The sequence below is a fragment of the Taurulus bubalis genome (genome assembly GCF_910589615.1).
Source record: "Taurulus bubalis genome assembly, chromosome: 3".
Lineage (NCBI taxonomy): Eukaryota > Metazoa > Chordata > Actinopteri > Perciformes > Cottidae > Taurulus > Taurulus bubalis.
This window is the reverse complement of record NC_136591.1, coordinates 15,862,462-15,876,549: the sequence shown is the minus strand read 5'-3', so window position 1 is coordinate 15,876,549 and position 14,088 is coordinate 15,862,462. Positions and strand designations below refer to the sequence as shown.

Genomic DNA, 14,088 nt, shown 5'->3' with positions numbered 1-14,088 from the left:
GGGCAAACTACGACCCGTTGTGCGTTTTAATCCGGCCCGCCGAATATGGGTAAAAAGAAACAGGAAAAATAGATGCAAAAAGATCTGTCAGGGGACTTCCATAAGCAGTTTCTCAAATGGCAGCAGCACTCTGTGTCTGATAACTATGCTCCAGTGGTTTTGTGCACTTCAAGAGACGTATCTGCTACTGTGAAGTGCTCTTACTGAGCAGGAATCGCTGTATCCTGGCTAACTGCCTGCTCAGACTACTTGTAGTGTAGGAGGCACTTCTAGATCCTATTTTCCAATTGCTGCTAAAACCAAAATGTAGCCCACATCTTCCCACCTCTGCTAAAATCTATTGTGATTCTAATGCAAATGAGCTAATTCACTCTCATCATACAGTATGAACTATGTAGCTTAAGCAAACCTGTTGAATGCATGTAACAGTGTCAGTGACTTGCTGCTCTGATCTGCTCCACTCCTACAAGTTTCCTCTCTTACTCTTTACTAGGGATGCCCCTCGATACCCAGTGCTACACGGGAACCGATAAGACAGTAGTAAATACCCGGAGTATTGATAATGTCCGGAGTTAACGAATATGCTATAGATACCTTGGAAGTTACGGAGTGAGATGAACACAGTGAAAAGCAGAGTTTGCAAACCTCTCGGTGCCTGTCTTTGCACGAGAGTTGTGCTTTACTCTGACACACACACACACACACACACACACACACACACACACACACACACACACACACACACACAAAGATTATAACCTAAAAGTAGATTTTTGCAGTTATGTATTGTGACTTAATATAAAGTGATTTAATAAACAAAAGGTGATTCCAATATTGATTCTGTTGACTGAAAGGTTTGAAACTGTTGAAATGTTTCCTCATACAACCCAGGTGGCAAGAGTGAACTAATCAAGTTCCTTTTAAGTAACTAAATAAGGGAGTATATCCTGTTGAAGTCATAGTGTGTGTGTGTGTGTGTGTGTGTGTGTGTGTGTGTGTGTGTGTGTGTGTGTGTGTGTGTGTGTGTGTGTGTGTGTGTGTGTGTGTGTGTGTAAATCTAAAGCAATGAATGAAATCATGAGCAACTGGGTGCGTGGATGTGAGGGAGGGGGGAATGACACAACTGGACAATAAAAAGAGAAGACTCGGAATATCGAGTTGTGATTCAACACTAGTACTCAGCTGAGGACAATCGTCCAGGACAAGCATCGGAGAACTTCATCTCTGCTCACGGCTCAGAGTACACCGATCGTGGGCAGGAATTGTCTGACAGACATTCTCATTTCCCCCTGCCTAAACAGGGTTAAGAAGGAGGCGGGAATTATTTTTCCTCGGCAGGTGGAGGCAGGTGTCTACATAGGCCTCCTACCCCTCAAAGGATGTATTTTACAGAAAAGAATTTCAACCAGCCTCAACTCAGTAAGAAATGTATGATTGGATCAGAGATCATTGGAAGAGTAGTAGTGAGTATTCATGGTTGTAAAAAGTGAAAGTAGTTAGTACTGTGTGCCTAACAACAATATAACTCTGAACGGTTATTCTAGTACCTAGTTCACTAAACTTATTCCTTACTATTATAACCTATCCTGGCACCTTACCAAGAGCAGGTTGATTAGAGGAAAGCTACCATTAACTGACGCGACTGATGGCTGCATTCCGCCAAGAGTGAAGTTGTGAGTGGAAGCAGGGTAGATGTCAGGAGGGAAGGCAGTGAGTAAGACAGGCGAGTTTGCTCAACCACCAGCTTAAACAGATCTCCAAACATCTCGGAGATCCACCAATTTAATGAAGAGCTGGTTAATTAGATAGTCCTGTAAAGGGGCTTATCTCAGATCTAACAATATGAGTAATAAAGAAATGTTGATTCTTTTTTAATTAATTGTGTTTTATTCCTCACAAAATATTCAAAAAGAACCAATAGGAATAAGAAACCAAACCTATAAGCAGTATCGATACTAGTACTAGTATCGATAAAATCCTAACGATATCCATCCCTCCTCTTTACTGTGGGGACTATACAGCGATTAGCTTCCAAGTCCTCTGCTGAATCTCACATGGCGATTCCTTGAAGGCCCTCTGCCACTGTTAATGGCACTTTGATAAAGTGGTGCTAAGTGCAGAGGCAGGATTCAAAACCCAAGTATGCTCTTTATTTGTTCATGAAAGAGGGGATGGGAGAGGGAAAAGAGGAATGCTGATGAACCATCAAATCCTGGACAGACTTATATTTGTGATGCTGGAGTAAATTGATTACATTTAAATAAATCAATAGAAACAACAAATTACTTTAGATTATGAAAATTTGTATTTTAATGAGAACATAAAGCACGTTTTGTTTCTTTGGTTTATAATCTGACTCATGTCAGCCATAACACCTTTCTGAGGACACTGCGTCTTCTTTTCCCTTTGATGACGTGTTATCAGTGTACTGTCACCCTATGGTAAAGAAGTTCAGTGGTCGTTTGGCGCAATCAGGCCAGAGAAGATGGCCTTTGTCCAGGGTACACATGATACTCCTTGAGCTGTATCATCCACAATCATTGCATTGCAGTGCAGGAGGGAAAATGAACAGATAGAGGGCAGTGAGGTGTTGTAGAAAAAAAGCAGCTCCAGTAAAGCAGAAATGGGTCCGCACTGTGAAGCAGATTGACAGGACCCCTTTTTTTTCTTTTTGCATCATACCTCATAGTTTCATTGTCTCAGCATCACAGAGCTGTGTCATGAAACTATATTTCAAGATTGCACTTAAGTTTTTTTTGGTGTTTTTTATAATGCCTTGTTTTAACCACCGTAAATCAGCTTTAATTATATTGGTAGCCTTCCTTTCAGCAGTATTTTGAACACTGATCATGGCAAGTACCTTTGCTGCAATGAATCCAAAACTCCCATCTCATGCTAATCCTTGTTCTTTCAAAAGGGAAAGCTTTAACCTGCTCCGGACAAAATGTGGCACAAATTCAGTGGACAATATTCTGGCAAGGAAGCAAATTTGCCATTTGGGTTTTGCCTTCCATATTTTGTCAACCTTGTGTCTCTGTGGCAGTGCAACACAATGCATGGGTGATCAAAAGCCTCGACACATTACCCTTATGCTGCGTTTTCATCAAACGCGGCGCGAATTTGACGTCGTTAGCAGAAATGATAGCTCTTTTACGGAGATAAGCCACGCTCCCTTTGGCGTGAACACACTTTTATTATCGAGCGAGTAAACTGATGCGGGAAACGCAGCAGTAGGCAGATACAGCTCAATCCTCTTGCTGAGTGAGTCTGACTCGCTTACCAACCCCACAGTCTGACTGTGCAGGCCTGACTCAGACCAACAGCATCCATCTGCCTCAGCCTCCGTCGCCCTGTAGGAATCAGATGTCAGGACACACCCAGTGACTGTATACGTCCCCTGGTTTATATTTACAAGCCAACCTACTGCTCTACCATTTGCAACATTTGAACCTATTTCAGAGTTTGAACTTAGGTCTTGACAGTATATTTCCCTGACATGCATGCACAGTGAGAAATGTCTCGAAGGCTTCACTTCTGTGTGTCACTTATCATCAAAACATATCAACAGCTAACATGTTGAGAGCATTTAGGTGGATTTATAAGAAATTCATCAGAAACCTTTTTCCCTATTAGACCCTTTTCTATATTTTAGTATCTGTATACTAAAATATATCCCGTTGTGCTTGATTTCCCTTCCTTGAGACGGCAGGTGCTGGAGCAACCTTGACATATAAGGACATTAAATCTGATTCAGCACCTGTCGCCGCCCTAAAGTGCTTCCACATTCTCTGTTTTTTCAAGCGCATCAAGGAAAATACAATTTCACCCTCAGTCTGTCTCTGTTACATCCACTCTTGCAGACACTTCCTTGTCCAGCTTTCTCTCCTCTTTCCTGGCTCTCGTTATGTTACTCTTCTTTTATACCTCAGTATGCTAGTGGTTTATGTCCTTCAACTGTTATTATTTTAGCTGCAGGGCCAGTACTAAATGTCTGCCGCAACTTGTTTAAGTCTTTTGTGTCTCAAATGTGTCTCCATCCAAGTCATGATTATGCTGTTTGAGAGTAAGATTCCTGAACTGACTGGTATTGAGACATCCAAATAAAATACGGTTGTAAACATTGTTTAAAAATAAGGGTAATAACAATGGTAAAGGTTTTTTTTAACGTGTTGATTGATTGCTACATATTCTCCCTGTGCTCCACTATATCCCCTTTCATCTCCTTCCCATTCTGTTACAAAGTTATTACACCTCATTAATCTATAATCGCTCCCAACCAGTGTATTAATCAAAAGGTCTGGATGGCAGACAGTACAGAATGAGCTCTCATATAAACTAAAAATATTTTTCGTGCCATAAAAGGCTCTGGGGCACAGCAACCCCTGCCCAACCCCCAAATTAGCCTTATTATTGCTGGAACATCTTTCCTGAATTCTTCTCCTTGCTTTGGAATATATAATTTGATTCCTTCTTTATGTTTTTTACTAAAGTAATTGCAAAATCCTTTGTCTAATAAATGCTACAAGGTTTTTTGGAAAATACAATAGCTGCATCTACTTGAATCATGGAAGACATAACATACATTTCACAATAACATTTTTGCATGAAGTTCAGCTACCTCAAATGCAAAAGGAACACTCCAACAGACTGTGTTGTACACTGGCCAATGCATGTTGGCTAATGAGACTATTTAACATTATCCACAAATGTATAGTCTTACAGTAAAGGGACAGTCAAGTATGAGTCATACCGACATTCAGCAGTAATTATGTAATTACTGTGTAAAAAATAAGCTCTCGGCCACACCCTGGTTTATGTTTGATCTTATTGGCTTTTTGTCGAGGGAACCAGAGCAATGTTAACTTCTTGGTTGGTCTACAAAAATGCATCGTCATATCTGCAGCATTCTATAATGGGCCACTGCTTGAAAGACGAGCAATATTGAAGCGCAGCGGCCTGAAGCGGCTTGGGAGCGGAAATACTCACATCCTCACAATGTGATCCAGGCACTGAATGTGTTATGCTTTCTATGACTTTTGTCTCTCCATCATCCATCATAAACTCTTGTGCATACACAAAATCCATAGTGCCTAGAGCACATTGGACCCTGGGAGCACATTGGACCTGGGCATGTGAGCAGAGTGGAGCGGTGAGGATTTCCGCCCCTCGCTAAAGTTGCTGTATCCCACTGTGGCTCAGAAGTAGAGTGAGTCGGGAGATCAGCGGTTAAATATTTGGGTTAACATTGACATGTAGTGTAAACTGCATTGAGTACACTATAAATGCTCTATATAGGGATACTGTAGCTATGTGTTTTCTTATTATCAACAAGGATGTGAATACATTTGAAAAACCAAAACTGATGCACAGACATTTCAATCATGGCATTATTTGCCTCCCAAATAATACCAAGCAACCTTGATAGAAGAAATAATCATTTCTGCTGCATTGTATGTGCTTTCCTAAATAACAGACTTGTATTGATACATCTATACCCTTAAATATATATCTTAAATCCCTGCTGACCATTTTCTAAAGCTAAAGGGTAACTTCCTACCTTCAAGACCACCAATGGTTTCACTCTCTAGATTTTATATTACAAATGAACCCAACTGTACACTTCCTGCTCAGCACTAAACAGAACATGTGCCTAAGGATTCTGGAGCAACATCTTTTATAGATTTAGACTGCTAGAGTGTGTGGAGAGAAAGTCTGCATCAGTCTTCTTTCTCTGTCGGGAATCAACTCGACCCCCTTCAATTTACTTAGAAATGGCCCTGCGGTGGTCAAGGTAAGCCTTGATGGTCAGGAGGAAAAACACATTGTTGACACCATGGATGAAAATCTATTACATTTATTTCAGTCAAGACCTGAAAGCAGTTGTTGTTGGCAATAACACAGACGACCACATCATAATTCCTGCGCACCCAGGAGCTAGACTGCGTCACTTGCTTAGACTTCTCCAGCATCCATACAAGGCCCTAACAAGGACTGTGTATAATAAGTGGATGTACTCACTGGGATGTCACCCATTGATTTGTGGACTACTGTTCCAAAGCCTAGAGTTAGGCATTTTGGTCTTCTTCATGTTGGTATTTGGATGTCGCCATCCTATGTTTTAATCAGAAGTGACACGAGAGAGTGGAGCTAGGTAAACCAAACACTGAATAAAACATTCTCAGGCGATCAAAATGTTTGTAATTAATAGTGGTGTAACGGACCATTATTGGTCCGCGATCCATGCGGGTTCTCACCTCGCGATTTGGCATATGTGAACCACGGATTAATTACACAGTTTAACGTTAATCATCCTAGTGTGAAATAAAGTTTTACTGACTATCGTTAATATACAGTATTAGTATACAGTATTCGATGATGTCATTGACATTTATGCTTTTTGCCAACTTCTGATAATGTTACAATGTAATCAGATAATCCCTGTTGAAATTGACAGGAGGATAACCAAGGTTCTGTTTAGTTATATTATGGTAGGTTCAGGCTCTGTTCAGTGGAAATGAGTATTGTGTGAAGGTAAATTTGAACGTGACGATGTGTTCACATGTAATCTCTTAAAATATAGTTTTGGTGAAAAACTTGAATAAATCCAGTTGTTTGTTTTTATGAAGAAAAAAGCCCACTGTAATTGACTGTAACATAGTAAACGGATAACATTTAGAATTTGTTTATGGTCTACAATGACTTCAAAGCAGGTGAAATTAGGTTTGTGTCTGGAGTCTTGTAGATCAGCTGCTATAATGAAACTACAAAATTAATGGATCAGAATCTGCTAATATGGATCATCAATGATCATCGCTGAAAAAAAAAACCTGTGATCAGGGATCTCTAAAAGTTAGATTTTCTCCCTCTTATCTTTTGTGCTGATCTGTGAAACAATCCAGATAGTGAGTTTTATGATGCGTTGCACTACTAACAATTAACATCATGATCTTAAAACGCTGTGTAAGGGTTAAAGTGCTAAAACGAAAACACAGTCAACTCCCAGACATTTGGGCTGTACCGAATAGTTCAAAGCGTCATTTATAACGTTGAAATTCAAATTATTATTATTCACAACGTACAGAAACATTGCATATAATAGCCCATTGTCTCCCTCACACAATTGTCAATTGTCTCGTTCTTCAATCCATATGTTAAATTTATTGGAAAAAGATACATGACTCGGAAGTAAATATTCTGCTTCAATCTGTATTTGTTGGTGTTTAGCTTTTAAAAAACAACATTTTCACTATGGTGAAAAACACAAAAGGAGACATGCACCTGTATTAACAGAGCGGTCTAGCATTATTGTGATTCTAGAACAATTCATGGATTTATTTTCTTCAAGTACACCTGTACACACCACATTGTACGGCCCTAACATGCTGAGGAATTTTGTCACACAGGCTCAATCTGGGCTGACAATCTTTACACAAAGTTTTCTGCTTCAATCTTGTTCAGAAATTCTTATTATCTCGCTTATTCACCAAAACAGTAACAAAAAACACAAATCAAACCACTATGTGAGTGACAAGGGCTCTCTCACATGAGGGCTCATTATCAAGGCTACTGCACTGCGCTCCTACTACCACAACCACGGCCGTAACATTTGCTTTGGCTGCTAACTGGCTAAACTGATGCAGTTATTTATTTTTATCTAATAAACACTTCCAAAACCTAACACAGTGCCACCGAAGTACAGTAAAAATATTGTCCAGCTTACCTGCAAAATTAAAAAATATCACTCTGGGTTGACAATCGCTACACAGCGTTTTCTGCTTCCATCTTATACACAGAGGCTCTCATTAGTGTATTCACCACATACTTCTCTGTGACTTTCCTGTCACAGACACTGCTCATGTAGCAACACTGAAATCTACTGGCGGTACACTGGTACTGCTGCCTAAAGATGACTTGATGAATAACACCGTAACCAACTACAATGAACACATAGGAAACATAAGAAACTATCTTTACCTGCATTACACTCAAGTTATTGTTCTATTTAATACGCTACACATGATTGATTGTATCACACTGGCATTATTATTATTATTATTATTATAATTATGATGGGCGGCTGTAGCTCATGGGTAGAGTGGTTGTCCTGCAACCACAAAGTAGCTGATTGGATCCCTGGTCACCCCAAAGTGTCCTTGAGCAAGACACTGGACCCCCAGTTGCTCCCCGGGCGCCTCATGGCTGCCCACTGCTCCTAAATTGCTATGGATGTGTTAAATGCAGAGACCAAATTGCATGTATGTATGTACACATATGTAATATGACAAACGTAATAAAGTTTAAGGTTTAAGTTTTATGGGCCTTAACAATTACATTGAATGTCCAACATGACAACCACACAATCTGCCCAACTGTGTCCTGTATGGCTAGAACATGCTGCACTCTCTGGAACGGGATGGGTCGAGAGTTGAATCCACAATGACGGAGAAATATTTCTCATTATGAAGCAACTCAACTTTTGCAATTACTTGCCTGTTTTTGTTCACCAATGTACTCAATTAACTCTTCACGTGTTGTTGACAATAAGTACGAGGTGCTCCCTCTGTTCTTCTGCCAGAAACTGGGTCAAATTGGGATATAAACTGTTAATTAACTATTAATTAAATTAATCTTTAGCTTGTTCATATAGTAGAAATTTCCATTTGACCTACATCACCTACACGTTTTGGTTGGGCAACTGCTCCAATGGAAGCACATAAGACTGCTACTTTGCTTCCTGGTCGCAACTCTGAGTTGTCATGAATTAAATCCACTAATAAACTTAGTCAGGCGTCTAGATATGACTCCGCTCCATCTAAAGTGGGATGTATACTGTCTCTACTAGTCCTACTGTATTTACGCTTATCTTTAGGCAACAGTGTTAAATAGGATTCAACGCCGGGTGCTCTGGCCTCGGCAATGAATTTAACTTTGGTCGCTTGTGTCACTAACTTTACGTTCCTCAGAATAGAAACAGTAATCCAGCCGACCAGCTGCTCCCGGGGTGTCTGGGGACGGCGAACAGGACCTACATCTAACTACTATAGCAAACGACTGAGCTTCCATAGTGCAGAGCCTCTAATTCACTAAGCATTACCTCCAACACAGATATTAAACTGCATTTATCAAATGTACCATTATCACCAAAGAAGGCAGAGGAATAGCAACACATGTGACACACTGAGGAAAAGAACACAGGAAACATGGAAGCCTTCCTTCCATCCTAAACTGAAGTACGGCAGCTAATGTTAGCAGAACTGGACAACATGCATACAACTGTGGGATTTAGCAACAAAGTCACTTAAGAGGTAGCTAGCTATGAGTGCTTTGAAAGAACTTGTGAACGTTTCAATGTATAGCAGGTAATTAGCCACTGCAAGGAAGAATTTTAAACAAATAACTGCTAAGTTATAGCAGCTAAAGTACGCTACCAGAACATAGATACGCTGGCAACTTGAAATGAGGCAATTTGCTTACCGTAGACGTCCGCAAGTCCAACAAAGCCCAAATGGCCCAATATATTTTAATACCCTGATGATCCAGCCTCCTAGTGGACTTCAACACACGAGGTCTAGCAGACCCACTCCATCCACAACAGCTTTTTTAAGCACTGAGCTCAAGCTGCTAACACGGCCATCGCCACTAGATCTGTCCATGTGTAGCATCCCCGGCTGAATTATGGTCTGGAATCTTTAACTGATGGTTCTTAAAGGTTTATTGAACTCACCGTAAGAACTAGCAAGAAAAACGGAAATAGCAGTTGATTAGATTAAGTTCTGACACAGACAAAAAAACGCAACAATCTAAAACAATATTTTCTCAAAAAATTAACTTGAAAAGGTACAAACCTTGTGCCCATATCAGCAAGGTGCTAAAACTAATACAAACGTAACCTTTGTACCACTGTTTTCCGTTGTAATGGCAACTTTTCCTTTCTGCCGTTTCTTACGAACAACTTACGATTTTTCTACCTTCAAAATAAGAGCGCAACCAGAAATGCACCAACTGCAGTAACAAAACGGACTAAAATAAAGGACAAAAAAAAGGAACAAACTATTACAACACTTTAAACTCTCAGAGGTTCGTTACACTCCCACCAAATCACGTGTGGTTTTAAGAATAAAATAGAATACAAGCACGAATGATTTCTAAACTCAAAATGACCATAACTATAAAGGCTCAGTAAATACAAAATGTAACTTCGGCAAATGTCCACATTTTGTAGCTCTTCATACAGTAAAGGATAGGACAGTTAAACAGTCTCTAGGAGTAGAATCAGCTTCTGAACAGGACGTTCAACGATGGATGGCTTGCCAGAACGCTGTCCATCCTTTCCCAATTTCTGATCTCCGAAACAAATCTTTACTCTTCTCACTAGTTCATCTCTATCAGTCATTGTCTCTACAACTTTGGACAATCTCCACTCATTCCGTGGTCGATCATCTGCTTTCTCCATGACAATGTCGCCGACCTTCAGGTTCCTTTTTGGGGTATGCCAGCGTTGTCTGGTGGCAATATTCGTCTTGTCCTCCGTCTTAGTCCTCTGCTCCTCACCTCTTTTAGTGTCTCCTCTCCGCTTCACCTCCATTGTTGTTTCCTTATCTTTCAACTTCATCGTCGCCTCCTTTTCCTTCTTCGTTCTTTTCCTTCCCTTGCTCTCTGACCTCGTCTCTCTCCTCGTCCTCTCCTCCTTCTTTCCTTCGCTGCCATCTTGTTCTGTTTCCTTCTCATTGTTCAGGAGCTTTCTCTTAAAATGACTGGCTGGATGCTTATTGTCAGGGAGATGTGGTCTCTCTCTGAAGGGAAGTGGCATGTCATAGTGGCCACGACTGTTCATTTGAATACTTTCCTTTAACATGCCCAGAAAGCGTATGTCATCCTGAGACACCATTTTGCCGTCTTTACTGACATCCTTAAAGTCATACTCAAGAACCTTGATGGCATCTGATGGAGCCACTGGAGGAAGTTCTTTGACAGCAACTCTGTGACACATGTTGGTGATGCTTAGTGAGTCATCGTGAGGTGATGAACTACCTACAATACTCCATCCAAGATCTGTGCGAACTGCATAGGGTTCGTTGTCCTCTCCTAAGATTACCTGCCGTGGTGCCAGTGCCCTTGAGCAATTGTAGCCTATTCAAAGACCAACTTCACACTCTAACTGTGGTGGAATTTCATTTGCTATTGCGCAGAGATGAGTCCACTGTCTTGCCGTTTCACAGGTAGGAATGTGTGTGTAATTCACTGGTATGCAATCTTTGGTATAGGAAGGAGGTAGATCAATGAGGGTTGAGGAATTGTAGCCTCGTACTCTGAGACCTGAGACCCTCTCACTTTGCATTAATGTATCCTTTCCAATCATGGTGGTTAGCTTCAGTCTTACAGGATGTGTCTTTGTCTCTAAGCTACGACTAACTTCTTGATCAATGAAAACTGTGTCACTTTGAGTGTCAAGCAGGGCATAGACAAGTTTTTCTATACCTGGGTTGCTGATAGAAGAAACCCACACTGGCACGATCATGGAGGAGCTGACAGATGACTCCTTAGTCTCCACTTTGAGTGACATTGTGGTGGCTGCTTCCTCTGTTATGACTTTACTGTGGTTGTTGTCGTGCAGACAAGTTGGGTGTCTTCCTTCACAGGTGTCACATAAGTGTCGGTGATGGCATTCTTTGACACCATGGCCTGGCTTTAAGCAACCATAGCATAGTCTGCTGTCCTTCACATATTTTCTTCTTTCATCCAGAGACTTCCTTTTAAACTCAGGGCAATAGTGCAGGCCATGTTTGCTGTCTTGACAGAATGTGCAGAGGGGCCTTAAGCTTGTCTTTGGCTGCATGTGATTTTCAGTCTCTGTATAGAGAACACTGGATTTGGTGTTCCATTCTTTGAGATGGCGTTTCTCTGTTGGTGCTCCGATGAGTGTAGTGCTTGAAAGGAGGTTATTGGATTACAGGCAATCTCTGCTTCCATTTCCATGAAAGTGACAAAGTCCTTGAAGTTTGGAAATTCCTGCGTGTCTCTCAAAACTTGAGTAGCCTGGCGGTTCCAGCGTGATGCTGCCCAGTCAGGTAACTTATGGACCAGCTTTTGATTCTCTTCACAGTCATTCAGAATGCTAAGACCTACTTTAAACTCTCAGAGGTTCGTTACACCATGTGATCCTGAGTTAACACCGCACACAAAGCAACGAGAAAGATGAAAAACACTTGCCAGCTCACCGCAGAGAAGTAGCTCACTGCTACAATGTCACTTAATTTTCTCCAGCTGTATCGGATCACTCTAGGAGAGCTGATTTCTGAATGGCTTGGTGGGGCTATGGGTGTGCATGTGTCTCATTGTGTGTGTCTGTCAGTGGTTGATGTCCCACTGCGCAAAGGAGTAAATCCTCTCATCCTTAACCAGGCTGACGTGCTGGATCATCATTCTCTTTCATCAAGACCTTTTCTTCCAGGCTCCCACCGGTTTAACCCTCAACCCTTGGTTAAATGCAGCAGAATCTTTCCTCCTCTGTGCTATGGATTGCTTTGAAAATTATCTCCAGAAAGCTGTCAAAAGCTGCACACAATAAACAAATGCAAATACAGTAGACGTTACATTTGCATCGTTTAACCTCTTTTCCCTCCTCAGTTACATTCATTTTCTTAATCTGTCAGAAGTATTTGCTGATTTACTTAATCTGCCTTGCTTTCATTACGTGACTGAGAGAGCATGTTTCCGGGAGTAGGATTTAAATCATTAATTATCAATAACCGGATACCCTCCTTAGACTTCCCGAGCTGAAACCTGTGCTGATTTTCAAAACTTGTCACTAACCCTCACTCTGCTTGGAGGGTGTGACTGAGCTGTACTGAAGAAACAATCCAGCAGCTAGCTATCAATCCCAGACACACAGGAGGTCCTACCTGCTCGTAAAGCTGCCAGATTTGGGGATTGGCCAGTACTTCACCACTAGCCGGGGCTGTTCTTCTACTGTCGTTGCAATGACAGATCGTCCAGCCGTTTTGATTTGTCACCGGGCTCAGACCACGGATTACAAAGTGGTAATATGGTAAACAGAGACCTGATATAATCCGTTCAGGGCAGTTAGAGAGAATAAGCAGGCTGCCCTTTCCCTAACATTTTGCAGATCTCCTTGTACCGGCACAAAGGTTTTTTATGGAGCTGCTGTTGTTTTAATATGTAAGATAAGAAATGTCAGAGAAGAGTATATGAACAGCAAGCATTTTTACTGGTCCTATCCTAAAATCACTATCATACTGCTATGACAAATTGTATAAACTTGAACGGTACTGTTTGTCTGTCTGCTTTCAGGTCTACTGACTATGGCACCACCTACACCAAACTCAACCTGATGCCAGGGACAACTATCGTGGTGACCAGCTTCTACATTTGCCCAAACAACAAAAAAAAGGTAGGAAGATGCAAAAGACTTTTTGGAGTGATTGTGTTGTCCATGACCTCGCAAAAATGCACTCCTGACAATTTAAAAAAGAAAAGCTCTGCTCTTGTGTTTTGTTCACTAATGTGAGCTGGAGACCTGAAGGATTATTTACACTGCAAGTAGGAATCACAAGGCATCTAAATGTCTGATTTGACAAAATCAAATTTAAGACAATTTTAAATTCCACCTTAAATTAGATGAGACAAATCTGGTACTGTTACTGTAAGTATATTCCATTATCAGAATAAAAAATACCCTTGAAACCCACTATTTTCAGATTAATTGACACTTTGAATTGTTTAAGCCCCTTATTTGCAAGGTGAGCATATTGATGCAAAAGCAGCGGTGTCTTTTCTCTGGCTGGGACGTATTATGTTGTTGTTTTTTATAACGCACAGAAATGAACAGAAAGATTAGCATATGTAATGCTGCAACATGTTGCTGATTTTGAACTGCAACTTTAGCCACATGTAACACTCCTGTTATAGTTATTCAATCCACAAGCAGCTACTAGACAACAGTTCATTAAGAAAACAACAGCTCTCAGAAAGGTTGAAGCGTAGCCAAGAGGTACACTAGGCAAATTATACTGAGATACAACTGGACTGCCAGCTGCGGTGGCCTGTCTAATTTGCGGGTGTTATTGC

The 14,088-nt window shown here is 41.0% G+C and overlaps 1 protein-coding gene across 1 annotated transcript in view; it reads left to right on the top strand.

The window, feature by feature from the left end:
- The window catches only part of sorcs2 (sortilin-related VPS10 domain containing receptor 2), a gene marked incomplete at both ends in the record, with an annotated part of 185,409 nt that overhangs the window by 116,141 nt on the left and 55,180 nt on the right, over positions 1–14,088 (top strand). Inside the window, one exon of the mRNA XM_079215636.1 lies at positions 13,312–13,411. Within this exon, the coding sequence (XP_079071762.1) occupies positions 13,312–13,411 (100 nt within the window). The remainder of the gene's footprint in view (positions 1–13,311; positions 13,412–14,088) is intronic.